This window comes from Strix aluco, chromosome 4, assembly GCF_031877795.1.
Source record: "Strix aluco isolate bStrAlu1 chromosome 4, bStrAlu1.hap1, whole genome shotgun sequence".
NCBI classification, from domain to species: domain Eukaryota; kingdom Metazoa; phylum Chordata; class Aves; order Strigiformes; family Strigidae; genus Strix; species Strix aluco.
Genome location: NC_133934.1, coordinates 114,931,642 through 114,955,129, shown reverse-complemented (window position 1 = coordinate 114,955,129; position 23,488 = coordinate 114,931,642). Strand labels below are relative to the sequence as shown.

At 34.3% G+C, this 23,488-nt stretch overlaps 1 protein-coding gene across 4 annotated transcripts in view; it reads right to left on the bottom strand.

Annotated features, from left to right (window-relative positions):
• The window catches only part of PPP4R4 (protein phosphatase 4 regulatory subunit 4), a 71,988-nt gene that overhangs the window by 4,530 nt on the left and 43,970 nt on the right, over positions 1 to 23,488 (bottom strand). For 3 of the 4 annotated variants that reach the window (XM_074825015.1, XM_074825018.1, XM_074825017.1), the window contains 16 exons: positions 21,903 to 22,025; positions 19,174 to 19,343; positions 17,995 to 18,114; positions 16,044 to 16,121; positions 14,474 to 14,557; positions 13,003 to 13,185; positions 12,165 to 12,270; positions 11,213 to 11,360; positions 7,577 to 7,721; positions 6,646 to 6,687; positions 6,480 to 6,554; positions 3,928 to 4,003; positions 3,438 to 3,518; positions 3,006 to 3,099; positions 2,469 to 2,539; positions 1,534 to 1,672 (listed from right to left, as the gene is read on the bottom strand). In XM_074825015.1, the coding sequence (XP_074681116.1) occupies positions 1,534 to 1,672; positions 2,469 to 2,539; positions 3,006 to 3,099; positions 3,438 to 3,518; positions 3,928 to 4,003; positions 6,480 to 6,554; positions 6,646 to 6,687; positions 7,577 to 7,721; positions 11,213 to 11,360; positions 12,165 to 12,270; positions 13,003 to 13,185; positions 14,474 to 14,557; positions 16,044 to 16,121; positions 17,995 to 18,114; positions 19,174 to 19,343; positions 21,903 to 22,025 (1,735 nt within the window). The remainder of the gene's footprint in view (positions 1 to 1,533; positions 1,673 to 2,468; positions 2,540 to 3,005; positions 3,100 to 3,437; positions 3,519 to 3,927; positions 4,004 to 6,479; positions 6,555 to 6,645; positions 6,688 to 7,576; positions 7,722 to 11,212; positions 11,361 to 12,164; positions 12,271 to 13,002; positions 13,186 to 14,473; positions 14,558 to 16,043; positions 16,122 to 17,994; positions 18,115 to 19,173; positions 19,344 to 21,902; positions 22,026 to 23,488) is intronic. The other variant, XM_074825016.1, reaches the window with a different exon arrangement.

The following is a 23,488-nucleotide window of genomic DNA, read 5'->3' as shown; positions in this document are numbered from 1 at the left end:
CATGCACTCTGAAATAAGTGACCACCTAATGATCACCTATAAGAAGTGTGAAGTAGGTACTGTGGGTAATATTTAAGAGAAAGCTTGATCTCATTCCAGAACAAGTTTATCTTGTACAGTGAAGGTGGTAAAATTCCAGTAGAAAAAATCCTACGCACAGCAAGAGACTGTATCATAATATAATGTATATAAGTAGCTGAATGCAAGGTGTTTAGAGAATTCTTTTTACATTTGTTAAACTTCTGAGTGTTTTATTTTACAATTTAGGAATATTATTAACTTATATCTGTGAATAAAGTTGGAGCGGTTGTTATGGTTTGTTTTTTAAAGGAACTTGAAAATACTCATGTGGAAAAATATGAGTTCATACAGATACTTAATTCACTGGAAAGGACCACTCAGGAGATATTACTGTCACTGCTGTTTCCTCTTTATACCTGGCAAGCCAGTGTAAGGTGTTTCCTCTTTCCTATCTGGTGCAGGCTCCATATCTCAGCTCCATTATCTTTGACCAGCAAGTCATAGCCTCACATTCTAGACTCTCCTTTCATTCCTGGTCTCTCATACCTATTCAGACTTCCAAGGCTCAGCTTGCATTGCCCTCTACTTTTCAGCTTCTAGTTCTAGTTTCTATTACACTTAAGTCTACTTTCCCAAACAACCTCCCTTTCTTGCTATTGCTGGCTCCTTTCCTTTCTCCATTCTGCCTTGGCTAAGAAAGCAAATCTCTGATAGCAAAGAAAAATCTCAGTGTGAGCACCTAAAATTACAGCTAGTCCAATGATAGTAATTTAGAACTATAAGTTGTAGCATAAAAGGAATCTGCAAGGAATTAGCTGCTAGATTCTACAGAGATTTGACCAAGTAAGTACATATCACAGCAATTTTCTAAGACGGATACACTTTTATCACAGGAGCAAACAAATTCATCTTTGATTTTGTTCTTGCAAAACATGAACAATTTAGGCTGATGTTTAAAGAAAATCAACCTGAGGAAGATGCCTAGCATTGATTTTTCTTTTTTTATCTAAATGGTTAAGGTAAGGGAAAGAAGGCAGCCTTAATAACAAGTAGCATTACCAGTTCATCGTAACTCTCAAAATTCATCATGAAATTGTTACATAATAATATATAAACATATATAAGCACATAAAAAGAAGGAAAAGGAAAAATTAGATCATCTAACAATACATACATTTTATTTCTCCAACTACAGGCAGCTAAATCACAGTGACTGTAGTTATTATATATCAAATGCACTAACCTTCTCTTTGTCCTATTCCACCCTCCCCATAATGTACCAGCTGAATGCAAACTTGTGCAGCAGAAACAATGAGAAAAACTAATTAAAAGGAAACTCAATCTTAAAAACACTTATAATTGCACACATCATGTTTCTACTCTGCTATTTTAGTATTTCAAAATCTGGATGCAGAAGTATCATAAATATAGGCTTAATTTTACATGGCTCTTTTGAGCTCCCTTTGAAAATGTTACCCATAAGCCTGATTTAGCCTCTTGGCAACCACTTACATGCTCATCTTTCGGGACTGACTCTCCTTATTTCCATTGTTCTTTTGGTCAGCTGAGTTAAATAAATTGCGAGAAGAAGAACTGGAGGGGAAGGCAGAATTCCCACTATTACCTGTAGAATGACTCCGGAATGAATCATCTGAAATAAAGAGTTGCAGTTTAGACAAAGAATTTTGTCTGAAAAAAATACACAGAGAGTAAACAGAATGAGCTGTTTCTCCTGTGGCAATAGTGGCATATTTCCTAAAGCAATAATCCAGAAGTTTAACTTTCTGTAAGGGGAATGGTTTCAACTTAACATTTCTTCAAGTATTTCTATGAAAAAATGCTAAATAAAAATAATTAGAACACACATTTTGGAAGAGAAGATTAATACATTTAATACATTAAAATTGTGGGATTTAATTGGCCAATCTTTAGCTGCTTAAAATTTAACTATTTCATCTAAACTAAATGTCTAGTGTCTATTGGTAGTGAATGGAAAAAGACAGGTTCCTCTAGGTAGCAATTAATTTCATTCTAATCTTTAGTCATCCAAACTCTTCAACAACAAATGGAGAGAGGGGCAGTTCCAGACAGCAGTTTCTCTTCCCTAATTCAACGTAAGTTATATATAATATCCCTTTTCTCACATAAAATGGGTGGAGGCAAATTGCAAAACCAACCTTTTTATGACATCCAAAATGCCAGTCAAGAAATGCCAAACTCATTTTACTTTTACCGCTTTTAAATGTAACTTTAAACAAACGTGTAACCAAAAAAAAAAAAAAATCTGAAAAAAAGACTAACTAGATTAGCACTTAAGTGCTCAAATATATTGGATTTCTATTATTCTACATTCTTTAGGAGAATGATATCTTACAGTATGCCTGTTTAATGGGACCCAGATATTCAGCACTCCCACAAAAAACTGATGTAAAATATAACCTACTTACCACTAAAGGATAACATACAACTCTTTCCCATTCCTGATACTGAAGATGTATATCCTGTAGCAGAGCTTTTACTTAAAAACCAAACAAAACAAAACCAAATTGCTTATTACAGAAAAGTATTCTTATTCATTGTATCATCCTGCTGTTTAATAATATTGGAGGTTATTTCTGAGTTTATACGAAAAAAATTAAATGAGAAAGTTATGCTGAAATTTCTTTAAGAAATATACAAATTTAGATTTAGCAGTTCATATTGAAAAATATTTTTAATATGTCATAAAAGGTGACGTGTATTAACTTAAAAGGAATTCATAACAATTTTTAGGCCTCGGCATGCCTTAAAATGGTATTTCCTCCTTCAGTTCAAAACTGTGTACATTAATCAATTAAAAAGAAAGCTGAAAATTTAGGTCACAATTCAGTGAGCACATCACTACTTTCATAGATTCATGTGCATTTAGTTTCATAACAGTAGTCTATTAGGTAAACAGTTGCCTATGAGGTAAGCAATGAAGATAATGAAGATAATAAAGATACTTAGGACACTTGTCTATGTTGCTGTATTTTGGATGTAGTGCTTGAGTACTGAAAGACTGGCTTCGAACCAACTTGGATTTTTTGTCTTCTTTGCCTAAAATTATAAGTAGCAAAATTTTTAACATGGATGTCATTGCATTTCCTCAGTAACTAAGAACACTTTTAATATAATTTTCTGTCAACCTGTGCTAGCTGAAGGAACTGATTTAAGTACCCCAGTAACAATAAATAAATCTCATGCCACCTATTTATATAATGAAGAATAAAATAAAACAAAAAATATAGAAAACACATTCAGTTCTAGGAGTAGAATCTTTTCCTATGTGCAGTAGGTGAAACTTTGGCCCACAAATGCCAACAGCAGCTTTACTGGGTTTTATCCTGCTGATGTGAGATCAAAGCGTTCTAGAAGAGTTTTTAAAGGGTTCTTACCTGCTGATGTACAAGAAGAGCTTCCAGGAACAGAGAGAGTGATACTCTTTGTCAACACTGATGATGTTTTACTGTCTCTACCTAAAAAAAGGTCCAGTATAAATACTTCTCTCTTAAAGCTTAACTTTAAATAAAGAAAGAGGACATAACATACCACAGTCCTGGGGTAGACAGTAACATTATCTAATCTAGTGCTACTAACACTTCAGAAATAACACAGACAAGTACTTACATTACATCCCAAAATCAAAAATACCAGAGAACTAAAACTCTTATGCATTTTGTTAATAAAGCCACAGATCTCGCTTCTAATATAAGGAGGCCAGGTTTCATAAGTATCTTTAGAAATACATAGAAAAAAGTTTTATTGCCACTTTATGGAACTCTGTTATTTACGATATAAAGTGTCTTTTTTCTGCTCCTTTCTCCTCTATCTTCGTAGAAGAGTAATGCATGCACAAACAATATGGACACCAATAAACAAACTTACGCTTCTTTTCAAACATTTTATCGTTAACATTTGCAGATCGTCCTTCATTTTGCTGCTTCTCTTTCTCTAATTGTTCCTAAAAAAATGAATAAATTTTCTTAGGTATTACTCATAAATAAATAAATAAATAAATAGTGTTTCAACTGGGGATTGTTTCCAAATCACCAAAACAACAGTTAATTTCTACTCTCTCCTGCTATTAGTACAACCCCTAGTGAAGATCCAGAGAACCAATTAAATAGTACAGAATGAAAACAGGGTACATATCCTATATAAAAATCACACCAAAAAATGCTGACTTTAATTATGAAGGGACCTCAGAGTTGAAGTTCGCTTTTATAACTTATTATTAAAATTAAGCCTGGCTTTTTTTTTAATTAAAAAGATACAGAAATTGGCAGCTGGCAATGTAAACTTTTTGTGCTACACAGATACTCTAACAACAGAACTGGCAATATTTTCAATTCAAACATACAATTCAGTGAAAATGTTTTCCTGAAATGGTGAAGTGTGACACATGCTCAAACTTTTTAAAGGTCTAAAATTAACATCTACAGTTGATAAACCTTTACGCAAAACAAAACCAAGTATTACAATTCTTCAAGTTTAAGGAATTTATTTGCCTTCCTGAAGTATTAGCTAGCCTTAGAATACCTTTTGAGAGCATATCCATAGACAGAAAGCGGTGTTAACACAGCTACATCAATAATTTCAAAAGTCAATACTTGCTTCAGGATTCAGGATTCTTGCTGAATAGATATCAGTCCAACTTCAAAAAGTTATGTAATTATGTAATTATTTTCTGTACTGTGTTAATAATAAAAAGTACCAAGTGAACATTAATTGTTCTACTCTATCTTCTCATTTCACTCTAATTACTATCCAGGTTAACAAGAAAAGAGGTAATTAATTCAGGTCAAGGTTGCTGAAATATAGTTTCTACTAAGTCAGTTACTAAAATTAAGGAAACATATTAACATATTCAATATTAAAATCTGTAGCAGTCAGATACGTTTAACTGGGTTCAATGGTTCCTCATCTATTTGGGACTGCAACATGTCACAATTTGCTTGTGTACATCTCCAGTTCCTCAAAAGCATGTCTCTCCCAGACAGTGCTTAACGAGACCTTTGTGACAGAGAAGGTATGCCCATATCAATGGGACATATAAAAATACAGGTGCTCTTCTAAAGTCTAGCTGTAGAAACAGGGTAAAAATTAATGTTATCATACAATACATGATAACACAGAGTGCACTGGAGGTTATTTTACCACAGCCCCAAATGTTTTCACTATTAAAACATTAATCTACCTAAAAAACACTACAGCTAAGTTCAAGTCTTTGAATACGTGTATGCAAGTCCTGAGAACAAAGTTTGAACTGCTGCCTCAAGCTAATGGGATGTGGCAGGAAATAGACCAGACAGGTATCATAAATTGAATCATCATCAGCTGCCCAAGAGAAGGCCTGCAGGACCTATTGACATCAGTGAGCCACAAACCCCCATGGCAAGGGGGTTGGAATGAGATGATCTTTAAGGTCCCTTCCAACTTAAATCATTATATGATCCTATATGTAGGCTCTGTAGCAACCCCGAAGAGGAAAAAGTGACATTTTTTGGACAGTCTTTAATCTGTTCTGATTCACTACAGGGGACCTAAATTAGAAGTCAGAGAAACCATGCTAAAGAAATTTGACCTCTTCTAAATCCTATCAGCTTCTTAGCTTCTCCCACCTCAGGCTGGAGAGGAGGCAGCAGAATGGAGAACTGCAGTAATCTAATCTAGGTTTTGTGAAGATGTATTAGGCTATGTAGTGAAACACCTGCTGCAGGTTTTGCTTACAGCCATGACTGAAGATAAATAGTTTTATAAGTTGGAAAAGCATTCTGCAGACTTCTCTTACAAATCCTAAGTAACTTGTAGCTCCTTTTGCTCTCTACAACCTGCACTAAGTCTCCCTCCTGCCAGGCTGCAGATATCAATGGCATTTCTCTCTCTCTGCCTTTTTCTGTCTAACAGGGAAGCTTGTAACAAACAGAGCCTCCTTCAGCTTCCTCAGCATAAAAGAAGTTATGCCATTAATTTCTTTGCTACAGAAGCTGTACGTGAATTCTGAGGTGTTTCATTACTCAACTTATTATGTTATACATGCCTGACAAACGGCTAACCTCCCTCAAAAAGATTTCATAAGGATGTGCTGAAGGGCTTGGATTTCAGAACTATAGAGGCATCAAGCATGAGTATTTTTCAAGAAATTCCAGTTTGCCTTTCTAATTGATACAGCAAAATTTAGGTGGTAAAGGAAGTTTTATGTTACTTTGAAGGACTTAAACCTATTGTAAAGTGTAAATTTACACACAGATTATGAACGTATCAGGTGTCTCATAATATGCACTCCCCTACCTTAAAATTATTGCCTCATTAATATTTAGCTACAAGCTATTAAAAAAATGACAGATTGTACTGATAAAATATACCATTTCCAAATATATTTTGGAAAAATATACCATGTTCCAATATATCAGACAGATTGTACTGATAAAATATACCATTTCCAAAAGGAGATGTTCTTGTCTCTCTTTTTCTTGATCCAATAAATCATTTTCGTAAAATCTTTTCTGAAACTTCAAAATAAAATCAATAAAAATAAAAAATCACTACATGAAAATGGGAATTAAAAGTACTTGGTAAGTATTAAAGTTAGTAAGTACTTACAGCATCTACAGAGATCTCCATTCTGTCCAATTCTAACACTGTCTATAAAGAAAATCAAAATGTTATTTATCATTACTCAACAGCATGCCACTTTTAACTAAAAAACTACCCAGATAAGAAGCTTAGAATAGTGGTATTTAAAATTAAATATGCCTTTTCTTCCTGCTTGCATTTTTGTGCTACAAATGCAGTTAAAAACTATGAGTATTCTCAGAGCCCTGCTGAAACTCACAATGAAGGACTAGTAAGACTATCTATACAGAACTCAAAATACACTCAAGGAAAGCACAGAAGTATGAATGACTGGAGCACGGACCTAGGAACCAAGACTGAAAAAACAACTGAGCAATCTGTGAATAAGCCAGGATGCTCCATGCAGGTTTTCACCCATTCTCTCCTGCAAACTGGCCCTATACAGAAGCCACCTACTTTAGTTACTTCACTTCATGGCTTCTTTGAGACTAAGTATGGGCATCCCTTAAAGATATACTTTTTTGTGAATATTCACATTACAAAGACATTTGTAACATTTCAAAATCCTGCAAATCCTTTATCTGTATATTGTAAAATATATAGACTAACAAGATGTCTCTACCTCAAAGACTTTATCATTTTTACTAGAGTCAACATTTAATACTATCTTTAGTCATCTACTGTTTTTTCACAATGGTCATTGAGCCAAAATCCTGAACCCCAATCACTAGAAAATAACTGCAATATAAGTAACCAAGGAAACACCAACTTTCTTAGATTAGACAGAATGCACTATACTACATCTTCTCTTAATTGTTCGAAATTACATAATAGACAACAGAATTATTTAGTCTCCTGTTCTTACATTAAGAGAATCAACAGAAAGCATAACTCTGATCATCTTAACTTTCATTGATAACCCCAAGAAAAAATGCTGCTGGAAAAGAAAAATCCTTACTCTTTTTACAATAGTCAGGACATCTTTGTCTTTCTCTTGACACAAAAGCTTCCTTATACATAATTCCAGCTGCTGAAGTAAGTGTTTATCAGTGGGAATCTTCAGAGTAGATTTAACTTTTGGCAACAAATAGCACAGCTTCATTCTACAAAAAAAAGAGTAAATATTCACCTTTTGATGCAGATGTCTAATGAACATTATTATTTTTTTAATTGTATGCTAGCATTTAACATAAAATAATTAAGTTAGTAGGTCTTATTTTTCAGAAATAATTATTGCTGATGTGTTGTTTCCAGATATATTGCAGCATTTTCAAAAGCTTCTCCATAGATCAGGACTACAGTCCTGTATCTGAAAGTCAATAAAGATTTGAGGGTTTTTTTTAACCTAGAAAGAGAAACTCCTAATTTTCAAAATTATCTACACACCTAACTCTATCAGGTACCTAAATACCCTGGAAATCTGGTCCATCAGTACAAAGGAGCCTAAGTCTCACCAAAAATCATGTGACTGCAGTTCCATACAACTGCAAGGATGGTGTATCAGATAGACTAAAAGGACTGAACTATTTACTGGCTCCTAAAAGAAGAAAGCCCTTCGTCCCCCTACCCCATCTCCCTGTTTCTGTCTGGAGGCTCCCCCTGCTTGTGCTGTCTCTGCTACCGGCTGGACCTTTCATCAGCTCAGTCAGCCCAACTCCCAACTGATTAACATAGCAGAAAAACAACTTACTTGAGAGGGGGAGGGCAGAAAAAAGTAGACAGCTTTCTGATGACTTAGTGAGTTTAATCAGCCTATCCAAAGGTCCAATAAGCACTCCTCAAGGCAATGGAAGGGGTGAACAGTGTGGTTAGGAAACAGAATGAAAGAAAAGTAGTAACAGGCTAGGATGCTTTCAGAACTGTGAGCTGCTCTATTGACTGAGGATGCAATTTTTAAACACAGTATGAATTTGTACGCTTTGCTGGGTGAAAAAACTGTCTCGATGGTCAGACCCAAAGAGTGGAGGTGAATGGAGTTAAATCCAGTTGATGGCCAGTCACCAGTGGTGTTCCCCATGGCTCAGTACTGGGGCCAGTTCTGTTTAATATCTTTATCAAGGATCTGGATGAGGGGATCGAGTGCACCCTCAGTAAGTTTGCAGATGACACCAAGGTGGGCAGGAGTGTTGATCTGATCGAGTGTAAGAAGGCTCTACAGAGGGATCAGGACAGGCTGGATCAATGGGCCAAGGCCAATTGTATGAGGTTCAACAAGGCTCAGTGCTGGGTCCTGCACTTGGGTCACAACAACCCCATGCAACACTACAGGCTTGGGGAAGAGTGGCTAAAAAGCTGCCTGGGGACAGAAAAAGACCTGGGGGTGTTGGTCAACAGCCGGCTGAATATGAGCCAGCAGTGTGCCCAGGTGGCCAAGAAGGCCAATAGCATCCTGGCTTGTGTCAGGAATGCTGTGGCCAGCAGGACTAGGGAAGTGATTGTCCCTCTATACTTGGCACTGGTGATGCTGCACCTTGAATACTGTGTTCAGTTTTGGGCCCCTCACTACAAGGAAGACATTGAGGTACTAGAGCACATCCAGAAGGGCAGTGAAGCTGGTGAAGGATCTAGAGCACAAGTCTTGTGAGGCGCGGCTGAGGGAACTGGGGTTGTTTAGCCTGGAGAAAAGGAGGCTCAGGGGAGGCCTTATCACTCTCTACAACTACCTGAAAGGAGCTTGTAGCAAGGTGGGTGTCAGTCTCTTCTCCCAAGCAACATATGATAGGACGAGAGGAAACATCCACAAGTTGTGCCGAGGAGGTTTTGATAGGGTATTAGGAAAAATTTCTTCACTGAAAGGGTTGTCAAGCATTGGAATAGGCTGCCCAGGGAAGTGGTTGAGTCACCATCCCTGGAGGTGTTGAAAAGACGTTTAGACGTGGCGCTTAGGGACATGGTTTAGTGGTAGACTTGGCAGTGTTAGGTTAACAGTTGGACTCAATGATCTTTAGTGTCTTTTCCAACCTAAATGATTCTGCAATTCTGTAATAATTAATTTGCGTTAATTCCTAGATATTGTTTCTAAACTGGTTATATAAAAAAGTATGTTTATTGCTTTTTATATCATTAACCCCAAAATACTCTGCAGATTAAATAAAAAATATTTCACACATTTAAGAAAATAAAAATTATTGAATTTGATCAGACTGTAATAGTGTGTAATAGTGAATAGTTTTAATCTATAGCAACAGATTAAAAAAACCTCAAGAACAACACATTGTAATATTCTCTGCTGTTCCCAGATTCCACTGGCTTGTGATGAGAGAATCCTGTGCCAGAAATGGTAACCTTCTGATTAATAACATTCAAAAAAAAATTTTAGATGAATTAATCTTACTGGTTTTATACCTTCAAAACATTTTAACCTTCACAACTTTCCATTACAAAGGGTTACACCACTCTGCGGAAACCTAGAATAATATGTCCCTAAGTATGTTTTAAAATCATGAGCTAATAACTATGTTTGACTTCTAAATTTCTGTCCACTACAGACAGTGCATTCCTTTTGTAAAAAGTGTTAGGCAACAACCCAGAAAAGAATTATGACAAAATTAATTTTAATGTCAGTTAAGGGACTGCAAGTTATTTCAAGTTTCCATTAAATTTTAATATTGTATCAATAGGGCTTTCAATTAAAATGTCTGTTAAAAGCAATAAGCTACTTCAGATTATATACAAATTTAGTTTATTGTTTTAATATAATTCTCTTAATTTAAGTGCATGAGACATGAATGCTAACCTATATGCACAAAATGGCTCAGTTTTTAGGTTTGGGATTCTGCTGAACTGAGGTGTTGGAGTTATACTAAACACAAGGTCTATTTAAACAGTTTTGCTTGGTAATAAACTGTACTTAGTGAAGCTTACTGAATGCACACATGTATGGGCAAATTATGCTTACTAAATCTCTACGCAGCATTAGTATTAGATGTTAATGATGACAAAATGAATTACACACATCAGAAATAAGATTAAAAGCATAAAATCACACAAAATACATGACAAAAAGAAAAGAACTATTTTCTTATTGGTAATAACTGCCTGGTCCCTATCTGTTTAGTGAAGAAAAAAATCGACTAAGAAAAATAATGGAAAAAACACTGTATAAAAATGAATAACATACCAAATTCCCTTATATTTTTCTATTCTTTTTCAATTTACTTCAACAATGAATAGAACACTTTTACAAAAGGTAAAACCTATGCTAACTTGTTAAGCTCAGACCACTGAAAGAATTGCTTGTGTGTTTTACTTTACATATAGTGATGAAATGGATGGAAATTAACAGCAACTGAAGTTAAGTTTCTCTCTCAACACCCAAGAAACAGCGTATTACTTTCTTCTCATGTATTTCTGGCTCCTCTGCCTCAGTGTTCCTCTCACTCCCAAAACCTGACACTTTTGATCAGACTGACCTGCTTCTGTGGTTTTCTAACATTATTCCCATAGTCCCCTACACCTTTAATACTGGTCACCCTGAAGGCTCTGTACCTTTTTACTCAAGTCCCATTATTTAAATAAGATATCAAACCTGTAGCAATATTTCTTAATATATTATTTAAAGCTTTCTTCCTGCTATATCCTCTTCATACAGTACCTCACATTTGCCACTGGATCATGTGTAAGTTCAAGCACAGGTAGAAAGAAGTATTTACAGAAGAATGATTTTGAAAACAGTTCCATAATGAATTCACAAGTATCTAAAAAACGAAGTCTGTTCCAATAACTTTTTCCTTGGCCCAGTTCTGAAAAATAACAATCCACAGATATTATCTATTAAGTTTTCAATGTCAGATAGAAAACAATTCAAAGGTTAATCTTTGACTCAAAGATGATAATCACACTCATGACAACGCAGACCTTCTCAGACTCAGTTCCTTCTTTCAGTAAAAACATAACCTTCTGAATACAATGACCATTTCTGTCAGTGAACATTTTTTTCAGAAATACAACCTGTCTCTTTAACCATTTGAAAAACCAAAACCAGTGAGTGAACTAGCTACTATGTTGATCAAAGCCCTGTATGCCTTTCAAACCACGTCACAGGTATATCAAAATTACTGTGAGAATATTAAGGATTGCTAATTGGAACCATTCAAACTTCTAACCTATCTTTAAAACACATAGTGTAGACTAGAAAGTCAACTTAGGTGACTAACTCATTCATAAATTAATTTCTGAGAAGATTTATTCAGCACTTCTGATGATGAAGCCTCTACAGAATTTTACTTCTATAGAGGAACTCTGCTTTGTATATTGCAGGACCTACAGCTAAGCAATTTTGGGTTCAAGAAGTAGGGCTGGAAAGGTCTTGGCATATTATCAGTTTCCCATATTGCCTCTTTCCCGATTCATTTGCATAAGCTTCAGATATATTCCTTGCACATGCACAATATATTTTGCCTGGTGATAATATGAGCAACTGAATGTCTTCTAAGTGTAATCCCTCCAATGATGGCAGGAAGTTACACTGAATAAATATAACCATAAATAGATCTTCAGTCAAAACTAACTTGCATCTCTAAGTAATCAAGGAAAAATTGTCTTACGTTCAATCAGTTTCTGAATAACCTCATGCCTCTGTTCTTGTTTGCGATTATAACGCAAATAAACACAGAGAGTTCGTGCAGCTGCTTTTTGGACAGGGAGGACATTCTTGAAAGAAACACAGAGAATACAATTAAACATACCTGAAGGAATATGAAAAAAAAAGTATAAAAATTCTAGAAGTAGAAAAAATAGCTAAAAAATAGCCTAACTTTATCAATTTTGAAATAATTGGCATAAGGGAGAATAAGGAAGCTTGGCCAATTCATGACACCCCTACTTATTTATCCCTTCTGCCTAACTTGCTTATTCAACTATTTCATAAATGCCTTAAAGTATTCCATGTTTGGAAGGCACCTTCTATATTGCAGATGTTAGAAAATAAAATTTACAACATCATCTCTTACAACAGACAGTTTTACTCTTGAATTAATTCAGTAAAATTTCAGACTAGTAGCTCTAAATGACCATTCATTTTTAGAATAGTGTTCTTTCACAAAGTATGGAACACAATGAAAAGTAATGTACGGAATCAGGAAAAAGACAGCATATATCAGAGGAAAAAGTTTTGATTTACCTAGAAACAAACTGATAATGAGCACAAGGAAAGAAAAGAAGTCTTGGATGGGAAAAAAAACATGACAATCTGTCAATCCAAATTTTGCTTCTCAAATGAGCGGGAGAGTTCTCAGAGCAATTTCTCAGCCTTATATAAAAAAACACAGCTTGATATACCATATGCAATAAGATTAATGTAAGTACTACACATAGCAAATATCTGGTGGTCATTGTTCTAATGGTGTAAACAAAAAACAATGGGAAAGAGACAGGTGGGCTCACATTTGTCAAAATGATTGTTAACATTCTGTGAAGAAAACGGTAATAAATCTGATCACTTGATATGATATGAGGGAGACATGCATATTTTTGTAGTAACTTCTCATGAGTTCTCCATTTTAAAGAAGTTGCTGCTCTCTGTTCTGCTGTTGTTAATGCAGGAATCAAGTCAGGAATAGACAATAACTAGAAATAAAAATATAAACATTAAAACAATTTTACATCGTCTAGCTGTATGTCATGTTACTATGCTTAAAAAGCACATCACAACAATGTAAGTAAGGAAGAGATTTTAAGGGGTCAATTAATTCATCTCCTTTGACAGGATCAGCTACACTGTGAACATTTCCAGTAGATTATTAGTCTAACTTGTTCTTAAAAAAAGTTAATGATCAGGTTTAAACAATCTCCCCTAAGCAGTAAATTCCACTTAACTAGTCAAAAAGCTATTCCAGTACCTAACTAAATGCACTTTCATTTCCAACTCCTCCTCTTGACAAAGAAAAACTAATTACTGTTCTTTTTGCAATACCCTTTTACAGATATGAAGACCATTATGACAACCCTCCTCAGTCTTGTATTTCTCAAAACAAATAAATCTCATTTTCCTTCTAGCCTCTTAATCTTTGCAGTTATTCTTCTCAGTTCCCTAATTAATTTTAGTAGGAATTATACACCTTTTCTCAGTAGGAGGCAAAGACTTTATAGTAGCCAAGCTAAATTCTTTTTAGCACTAAGCAAAATGAAACAGACTGCCACATTTGACATTGCACTTGTTATATGTTATCTACATTTACAGCTGTAAACATCTGATAAATTCACATTTTAAATTACACTCTCAGCTTTCATCCGTACAAGAAAATAAACATACAGTTCTTATTTCTCTATACATTTAGGAAGTATGCTCAAAACAGCATCTTGAAGCAAGAGATGATCTTTTATGTTCCATTTTATAGGTGAGGAGTCACTGAATAAACCATCATCCAGAGCCACATACAATTAAATTAACACAGTTGGGAGCTGAATAAAAATCCCCTAAATCCTGATTCAGTGTCTTCAGAAAATAGGCTTCCTTCCCACAGAAACTGTCTGAAAATGTCAATGATGGGCCACATCAATATATTTTAAAAAAATAAATAAATAGGGTATTAGCTATCGCTCCATTGGCATGAAACCAAGTTTTGTTTTAACAATGATTGTATTTCAAAATTTGATCTATTTCAGCAAATCTGTGGTAAGTTCGAAAAAGAACATGGATAAACTGTTCATTTTTACATTAAGTCTAAACTTTCAAAAGTTTTTTTTCTATTTTAAAGTTTATAAAGTCAACAAGCAATCAAAAAACCACAGAACCTTTATATCTCTCCAAAGCAGAAACTAATCATGAAAGCCTTTTCATACAATATATGTTGGAACAACTTTGATACTACCTTTATTTAGAAAGCAAATTAAAAAAACCCATAAGAATACCCACCTTGCTTTCTGATCCACTGTTTTCTCCTCCATTAATCATTAGTTCAAGGATTTCAGGAAGATGACCTACTAGGGCATCTAACACCTATTTAAAGAAACACTGCATGAATGAGGTCTGTAAATTAACTTGACTCAATTTTTATCTCTCATCAACATATCCCTGCTGACATCTCTTATGTTACTGTTCTCTCACATCCATGTTTAAAAAAAAAAAAAGAAATGCAACACATTTGCATTGATGAGGATGGGATTTAAAACTGATGTTTTAACATAGTAAGTAATGTAAGTATTATAGGTTTCGGTTAGAACAAACTATACTTTTGATTTATGTGAGTACCACAGCCAATGCCTTCTGAACTATTCACAGCATACAATATTTTAAAATGAACATTCATTCTTAAAGATCTGTATTTCATAGACAGTTAAGAGCCTTGACAAACACAAACTTTTTTTATATTTGTCAGACGAATCTTAAAAGCCATTTTTCCTACTTTAAGAAAAACTGCAGTTGATAAATTAAAATAGAATATAGAGTCTATATCAATAGAATAGGCCTACTTTCAAATGTTGTAATACTTGAAACTAGACTAGAAAAGTACATGATTAAATATTTTTGGCACCAATTCTGTCGGAGGTGGTATATAAGATAAAGCACCATTTTTTCTATTATTATTTAGATAATTCTATAGGGATCAAACCAAGGGATTTTTCAAAATCCCCAGCTACTTTTGAGTCTCAACTTTCAGGTGTTCAACTTGAGAAATCTTTTAAGACGGGTCAGAATTTCATAAATTTTGTATTAGAGATGTTCTATGATGTTCTATGAAGACTTTTAATTTCCTTGAAAATGTCTAATGAAGGGTACCAGAACAAAAAGGAGCAACTGAAAGCAAAACTCATTTTTCCATGCCATATCTAAAGATCCTACACAGAAAACAAAAAAGATCAACTACTGGAATAACTGGTATCAGAGGAAATCATGATTTTGTCTCAAACATAAATATTTGGGGTTTTTTCAATCCAAAAAAGTCTCACTATATTGTCTGTAATATAGTTAAGTGATTCATATTTTACTCAGGTTGAAACTGAGGTACACTAAACTGTCTCATAAACACTCACAGATTCTGTATCAGATCTTGCACTGAAACTCTTTCTATAAATCTTGATCTTTGAACCATACACAACTTCTTCATCTACTCTTCAATTGGAGAAATGAAAATAAAACAAAGCAAAAACCTTGAACGCTATCAATTATTATTTTGATATAGTATCAAACCCAAATCTTTCCACAGAATTTGTAAAGTAATAATATCACAATTAAAACAATTTAGAATTAATATTTTAAAAAGCTAATAAAATCAGTGTGTGTTTACTAAACTCAAACATCTTCCTATTTTCCTCCTTTCTATTCACAGAAGGCTGACATCTTTATGAAACATCTGTGAAACAGAAGTAAAAGCTGCTAATTGTTTTAAACAGTTACTTTACTGTCTTATCACAGACTTATTAAACATCAAAATCATCTGCCTCAACGTAACAAGCAAAAGAAAGTTCCAATAAAAGTATATTACCTCTAGTGACTCATCCTGTAATAGCGTAACCAGTTCTTTATGTATTGCGTATACACCAGAATTTAAAAGCTTAGCAACCTAAAAAATGACAGTAAGATAGAAAGGTGAAACATTCTTTAGTTCCACGGCACTACAACAACTATACTACATGTGCTTACTTTACAGCAAACATGAAGAAGTGATGCAGAACAACTGTTTAATATCAGCCTTCTAAAGTTTGATCATTTAATGTGATCCCATTGATCACATTAAAAATATGCTTATATAAAGAATATGAGTCAAGAAACAGGCCTATTATCTAACCATGAAACATGCTTTTGGAATTAACTGTATTTCACATTTAACAAAAAAATTTAAGGCTGCACTGCAGGGCTTGAAAAATTCCTTCTGGAATATTCAAATGTTGTACTTCATGCTCCTTAGGAGAGTTAACAGTCAGTCTGCTATATAATTTACAAAAGATAAAATATAAAAACTGGCTTAGCCTGTGCTGGATTTTAAGTTTCCCCAACCTTTCCATCTGAAGTTTTCACTCCTTACTTTTTTGGGTTTTTTGACTGTGATTCATAAGTCACATATAAATTTCTAAAAATAACCACCAGTCCATCTCCACACTGTTAAAAAGGTTTTACAGCAAATAGGAGAAAAACTTGAGGAATGAGATTTTTGCTTTACGGAATATTTAGGTGACGCTTTTTAACAGTTTTATTTATATAAGCCAAGTGAAAATAAGAGCTTACTTTCAATCAAGCGGAAGCTTTAAGAAAATGGCTACAGGGCATTTATTTAAAAAAAAAAAAAAAAATCCACCTAGCAGTGAAAGCCATAAATTACTCATTTTTGGCTGTCACGTGGTTGCCTAGTTATGGTGTTAAAATTAAATCAACCAGCACTAAATGTACATTCAGACCAAGCTATAATTTTACAGTTTTTTTAAAATGAGCTAAAACACTTTGCTTATATTCAGGCAGTACCTTAAAAGTGTTATACATCTAACACAAAACATTATGTAGAATTAGATACTAATTTCACAATTTCAACAATCACCTTGGATTATCATTCATTAAGACAAGGCGTCAATAGGTAACAAGAACTGGGAATGCATCTATCTTTCTTATAATGTTAGAAATAAAGTCATTTATGCCCCTACTAGTGATTTAAATGTTTTCAGCAAGCCACTTAGCTTACCAATTTCCCCAGCAAGAAAATGGGATAAAAGGCTAGCTCAAGGACTGCAACACAAGGATTCTCAGTAAAACACTATGAAAACCTTGAAGATCACCCTGTACAGGTTACTACAATCAGCAGAGAGTGTATTTTCATTTCTGGAATTCACCCCATATAGCTATGCAGTTGTACGGTTTTTAACTTTTATGAAAATAATACAGTGGAACTTAATGTAAACTGAATGGAATAATAAGAATACATATGCTTTTACATCTGCATAAGTTTTCAAGTAGTTTCCTATTAAATTGAGCATTTAGCTCAGATTGAGCCATATAAGCATTCTCCACAGAATATCGGCACACATCAGCAAACCGTACAGTTCTAAAGAAGGTTTTCAGGACCAGAAGCAGCAAGTTGCTTTCTCCCGTTTGTCTCATTGTTTTCTAATATAATTGAAAACCTTCAAATATTGTAATTACTACTATTGCTTATGTTTGTCGTACTAGACCATTATAAGTTTCTTATAGCTTTTGCTCCTTAAATGCTCACCTACCTGTAGGCTCTTGCAGTCAAATGCCACAGAGCTTAAATAGACTAGCGTGTGTGTATATGGGCTATATAGAGAGGTTAGAAGGGACTGAACACCTTTGACAAACTGAATCATTTCAACAAGTTTTCTAAAGTCTTTTTATTTTGGTTGAACAGTCACAAATGTAATCTTAAAGAAGAAAACAACATAAACCAGAAACATGTAACTACTAACAAAGAACAGCTGTAGACTCACTTCATAGAAGCTTATGGCCATAGTATATCTGACAGGAACTTCAGGGTCATGACAAAGGCAGAAAAATATAGAATATAGTTCTAAATGGAAGTTCTTTGGATCCACAAAAACAATCATGGCCTGTGGAAAGATAAAAGTTTTTTATTAACTGTATAGCTAAAGGACCACACTATCAGAGATTATCAGATGAAAACACTGAGTTACAACCAGCAAGACACGGGAGATAACAGGTTGTGATTTTAAAGAGGAAGTGTGGCATTTTTGATGGCCGTGTCAAAAAACAGGCACCAGACAAGTTCTGGAGTTGAGAACTAAACTAGATTTACATATCTTCCAGACATGCTGCAGGGTTTTTTTTTCCTGAAGACACAGATTAAAACCACAAGATATAAAACCTTATTTTTATAAATATTGTTAATGCTTCCATACGCTAGCAGAAGCTGCAACTGGAGACTTCAAAAATGAACGTTTTATCAAGGAGCAAAGCAAGCATCTGAATTCAACAGAATTGTGTGTGCACATACCTTGTTTTTGCTCAAATAAACCAACAGATGTCTACCTACATACAGGGTGCTTGTCTTCAAAAGTTAGAATAAAAATAACTGTCTACTGTCTCTTTGTACAAACATATTTTCTTTAAATATCAATGCAGAATGTCAAAATACAAAGCAGATTTACAGCAACATGAGTGGTAAGTTTAAAGACCTCACATAAACTTGAAAAGACTTTCTGTATTCAGGCAGGAACATGACCAAAACATGAATCTGACCATTCAGATTCAATGTTCAACTCCCTAGAATGCCATGACACAGCAAATGCTAAAACCTAGCTTTGAGTGGTTTGAAACTGGGGACTTTGTTTCATAGCCGTTTTCTCAAAGCCTTTGTGCTAAGTGTTCGGAGAAAATGTATAAGAAAGAATGAGATCAGTAACCTCTTAGACCAACACTCTTTCAGTCAAAACTTTCCAATAATTTTCTGAGGCTCTACAAAGAGGAATCCTTCTTGGTAATTTTTTTGGACGTCTACTTTAAGCCATTACCTTTAACTTTCCAGGAGAGAGCTAGAACTTAGCTAACCATATACAATTTGAGAATAATTTGTCTATCATTCATGCAGTCCTATTTAGTGAACTATATGCACAACATCATTTTTTTAACCTTAAATTAATGTTACTTACTGGAAAATTGTAAGCACAGTTCTTCCTGACTGAAATATACTTCTTTTCCTGTTCCAGAGTTTGAAGTTGTAGTTGATTATCATTGTGCCCGTTTTCCTGCTGTAAACCCAGCGTGGAAAGCTTCTTATAAAATTCCAAAAACCGTAAGTGCTGTTCAGGAGTAAAAATGCCTCAAAAAAAAAAGAAAAAAAGTTTACTCTCCTCATTACAAATGCTATTAATAATGCCCCAAAACAAATCTCATTTGCAAACCTATCAAATATATATTGATTTTTACCCCTCCTCCCCCCTGCCTTGAGTCTCGCAGAGTATCATCAGTATACATTATACAGAAAAAGTGATTACAGAAATATGACAGCTAACTGTAAGAGAGTGAATCTTAATTTCTGTTTACATAATTCTTGAAATATTCAGGACTTAAATGGCAGGATTGTGAATATATTTGTTTGTTCCACTAATATTGTTTTCTTCTTGATTACATTTTTAGATCTTTATGGAACTCAGTCACATGAAGAATGCACATCTGCAGAAAGTTGAAAAATTAGGCCATGTTGCTACGGATAATAAAGAGGTATAAGAATAAAATTAGAAAACTCAGAACAAACTGGAATGCAACTAGCAAGATGACTTCAAAAATTACAAGTAAATTTATAAGTATATTAGTAAAGAGAACAATCAAGGAAAGGCTCCATTTTCTACTTGAAAGAGAGAAAAGCTATCAGTGATTGGTACCAAGAAAGTTGAAACACTTAATGTTTTTATTTTCTTTCTCAAATTCCACTAGTATGATCAGGCTCAGTACAATTAATAAACATGACAAAGATTCAAGCTTTAAGCAGAGAAGGAACAGGTCAGTGAACACTTAAACATGAGAGGTTTTCAAAATGTGCAGGGTCAGATGTGTTTCATTCCAGTATTCAAAAGTATTTAACGTACTAGCTGCTGAAATCTTAAATAAGTGAGATATCAAAATGGAAAATGGCTGAAGTGGTACTGATAATTAATAGTTGGAGTGGTGAAGTAAAAGCCATATAATTACAGATCAGTCAGATTACTTCCACATTTTTGAAAAGAATTGGAACGAAAAAGTCAAAAAATCTATTTGTAAATACCAAAAAGAAAACAAGAAAATGAGTAGCACCCAACATGGCAAAAGCAAAAATTGTCAAACTGATTCCATTTCCTTCTAGTACTGGATAACAGGACCTGTGAATACAAAAGAGGCAGTAAAGGTCATGCTTTTCACAAGCAGAAGGAGGGATCAGGAAACAGGTGAAAAACTATAAAGGTGCTGCATAACTGCTTAGAAAAAACAGTTAAGAGAAAGTTACCCACAGTTCACTGACAAGACAGGCAACTGTATAAAGGAAGGTTTATTCTAGTTCTGGTACTATTCAATATTTTCACTGTTTTTTTGGATGTTGGATTAGAGACTTCGCCTATTCGATATTCTGATAACATCAACCTAGGAGGGAGGCTGCTTATTATTCAGAAGAAAGTGTTTCAAATGATCTTCAGAAACTGGACATATGGTCTTAAAACTTTAGACTATTATTCCATTAGGACAGAGGTAAGGTACCATGCTTAGCCAGATCTGCATCACCTGGACAAGACCACGAAAGAGAAAGACTAACTAGCTGTCAGATCTTTTCGGAAAAAAAAAAAAGGCTTCGTAGACTGCACTTGAAAAAATATGTCAAACTGTTGCAAAAAAAAGGCAGTTTTTCATGCTGAAAAATGTAAACAGCAATAGAGCTTGCAAGACACATGAAGTAACCTTTTTACTTTGTTCAGCTCTCTTAAGGCGTAACACTTCAAGAAATATATGAACTTGCCAGACAGAGTTCAGAGGTGAAGAGAGATCAGCAATTAAAGTCATTCAACCTAGAGAAAAGACTGGGAAGACATGATAAAAACAGGATGGACTGTCCTAGCTTTATGTTTCTGTAAACAACAGTTTGACACTGTGGAATAGCCCTTTCAAGTTATTTGTAGTGAAGCTACGATCAATTTGACAGTCTCTAACACGATCATAAAGGATCATTTTAGAGAATTGTAAGAAGGATCAAAGGGTTTAAGAGTCTAGGGGGAAATGCTCTATAATGTGAAACCATGGTTCTGTGCTGTTCTTCCCCAAGTAAACTCTGAGTAGAGGGTATATGGAGGGCAGAATGACCAAGCTCAAGTGAAAACCACAAAAAATTATGGGTACAGATTTGGCCTCAGCCTGCAGCTGGGAATCCACACACTGTCAGGTCTCCTTTGAAGTTCCTTATGGGCCATATTCTGTACAGTACCTCAAAAAGGATATCAAGCACAGAAGTGAACATACACAGTTAACATCACACTGTGTTTTCAAAGTAGTTTCAAAGTAGTTTCAAAAATTCACTCATCCGCCTCACAAGCTCCAAAATGTTCAAGAAGGAAGCAAAATAAATCAGTCAAACCAATAAATACAAACCACCACATTTCCATTTCTAACTCTGTCTAAACGAAAAATTCCATCCCTGTTTAAACATAAAAAACCCAATAAACAGATGGACACCCAAAGAGAAAATTCACAAAATCCAATATTTATGCAATAGATTATTTCAGAATTTTACTTCCGTATTTCATTTCCTAACTATCATTTCATTTGATACATTCAAATCTGGATATTTTCCAAGGGCTTCAAACTCTAATCTTCCCTCATTTCTAAGATTTTTTTTAAAAAGAACATTAAATCATACCATATAATCCATTACATAGTTTCCCTAAATGGAAAGATAAAGAAACCAGGATAGATTCATCTGCTTTGAAGGATTTTTCACAGAATGATTTCACTAAGGGAAGCACAGTTTGACTCCTATCATCTGAAAAACAAAAGAAATTTTTTAAGTTAGTTTGTCAACCTCTAACAAAAGAGCACAGAGTGGACTTCCATAATAAATTATGAAAAATCTCATTTAACATGCTTATGAGTATTTTTGGCAGGCACTCATTGGAGGTAGAAAACGAGGTATAGAGAATGATGAACATACTACCATAATACAGGTCATAAATTTTAATACCTTACCTGTTTTGTTTGTTTGCTTTTAGGGAAAAGACATCCCCCAGTAAAGGATGGGATAGAGAATAAATGAACAGTCACTAGCTTCTCTGTTCACCAAGAATACAAGGAGAGTAAGAATATTGCAGTACTCCTACAATAATGTTTCCTACAATAGTAGGAATACAGGGAGATCAAGACCAAACATGAGCATGACAGTAAAAAGAAAAATCTGGATATGCTGGAAGTTAATTTTTTCAACCTACTGAGAAGAAGAGGTTGAAAATCTTTTAGTAAACAATAAATTCAAAGAGAAACAAAATTATTAAGGACAGAGGAAAGAAATTAAATAATTTAGAAAATAAAGTCAAATCCAAGCACTCTGCCTCCTTATAAAATGAGTAAATTATCGAAGAAATTTATGTGGTTTGACTTGTTTTAAATAAAAATACTGTATTTTAAAATGTTCAAGTTTTAAAGGGATTAGGATTTTCTAATGGTAGATCAACACCAAAATTCAGCAAATAATTATGGCTGAACAAAATATTTAGGTTGACCTGAAGAAATATTTTGATATTGTGGGAAAGAGACCCTAGGATATAATTTTGGGTCATCTACCTTCAAAATGTTCATTTTCTAGTTCAGCTACAAAACTAAAAACTACACAAACCAAATTTCTAGAAACACAGTCCTTACAAATCTGTAAATAATCCCTGATTACCTTCTCTAAGTTTTTTCAATAGCTAAAAGCAGTAGTTACAGCAATTGTGGGATGAGGGAGGAGGAGTGAAGACTGAGAGGTGCAAAGAGAAGCACAAACTTGATAGCATCAATGCAAAAGCTCCATAATTTGAAAATTAACCTACTATCATATTTACTGATATAAGCGCTAGCTGCTAAAAAGTCCATTTATGGTATTCTCCCCAAAGCTATCTTATTTCTTTATGTACTCCTCCATACGGCTTATATGCAGTCATGAATTTTAGTAATTCATCATCAAGTTCCTGTACAGTAAATATTTCCTCCTCACTTATGCATCAGGAAGGAGTAGTAGAGTCAGTAAGATGGGAGTGGGAGTGGGAAATGTGGTGCAAAATACAGAGTTGCTAATGAAGATAAACAACTGAAGAGTTTGGAAAAAGACAGTATAAAGAGCAAAGTGGCAAATAATGAGCAGTGATCAACAATATAATTTTTTTTTCATATACACCATTGCAATGATCTATCATGTACTTTGCTGCTTTGTACATTTCCAGTTGTAAAAAAAAAAAAAAAAAAAAAAATACA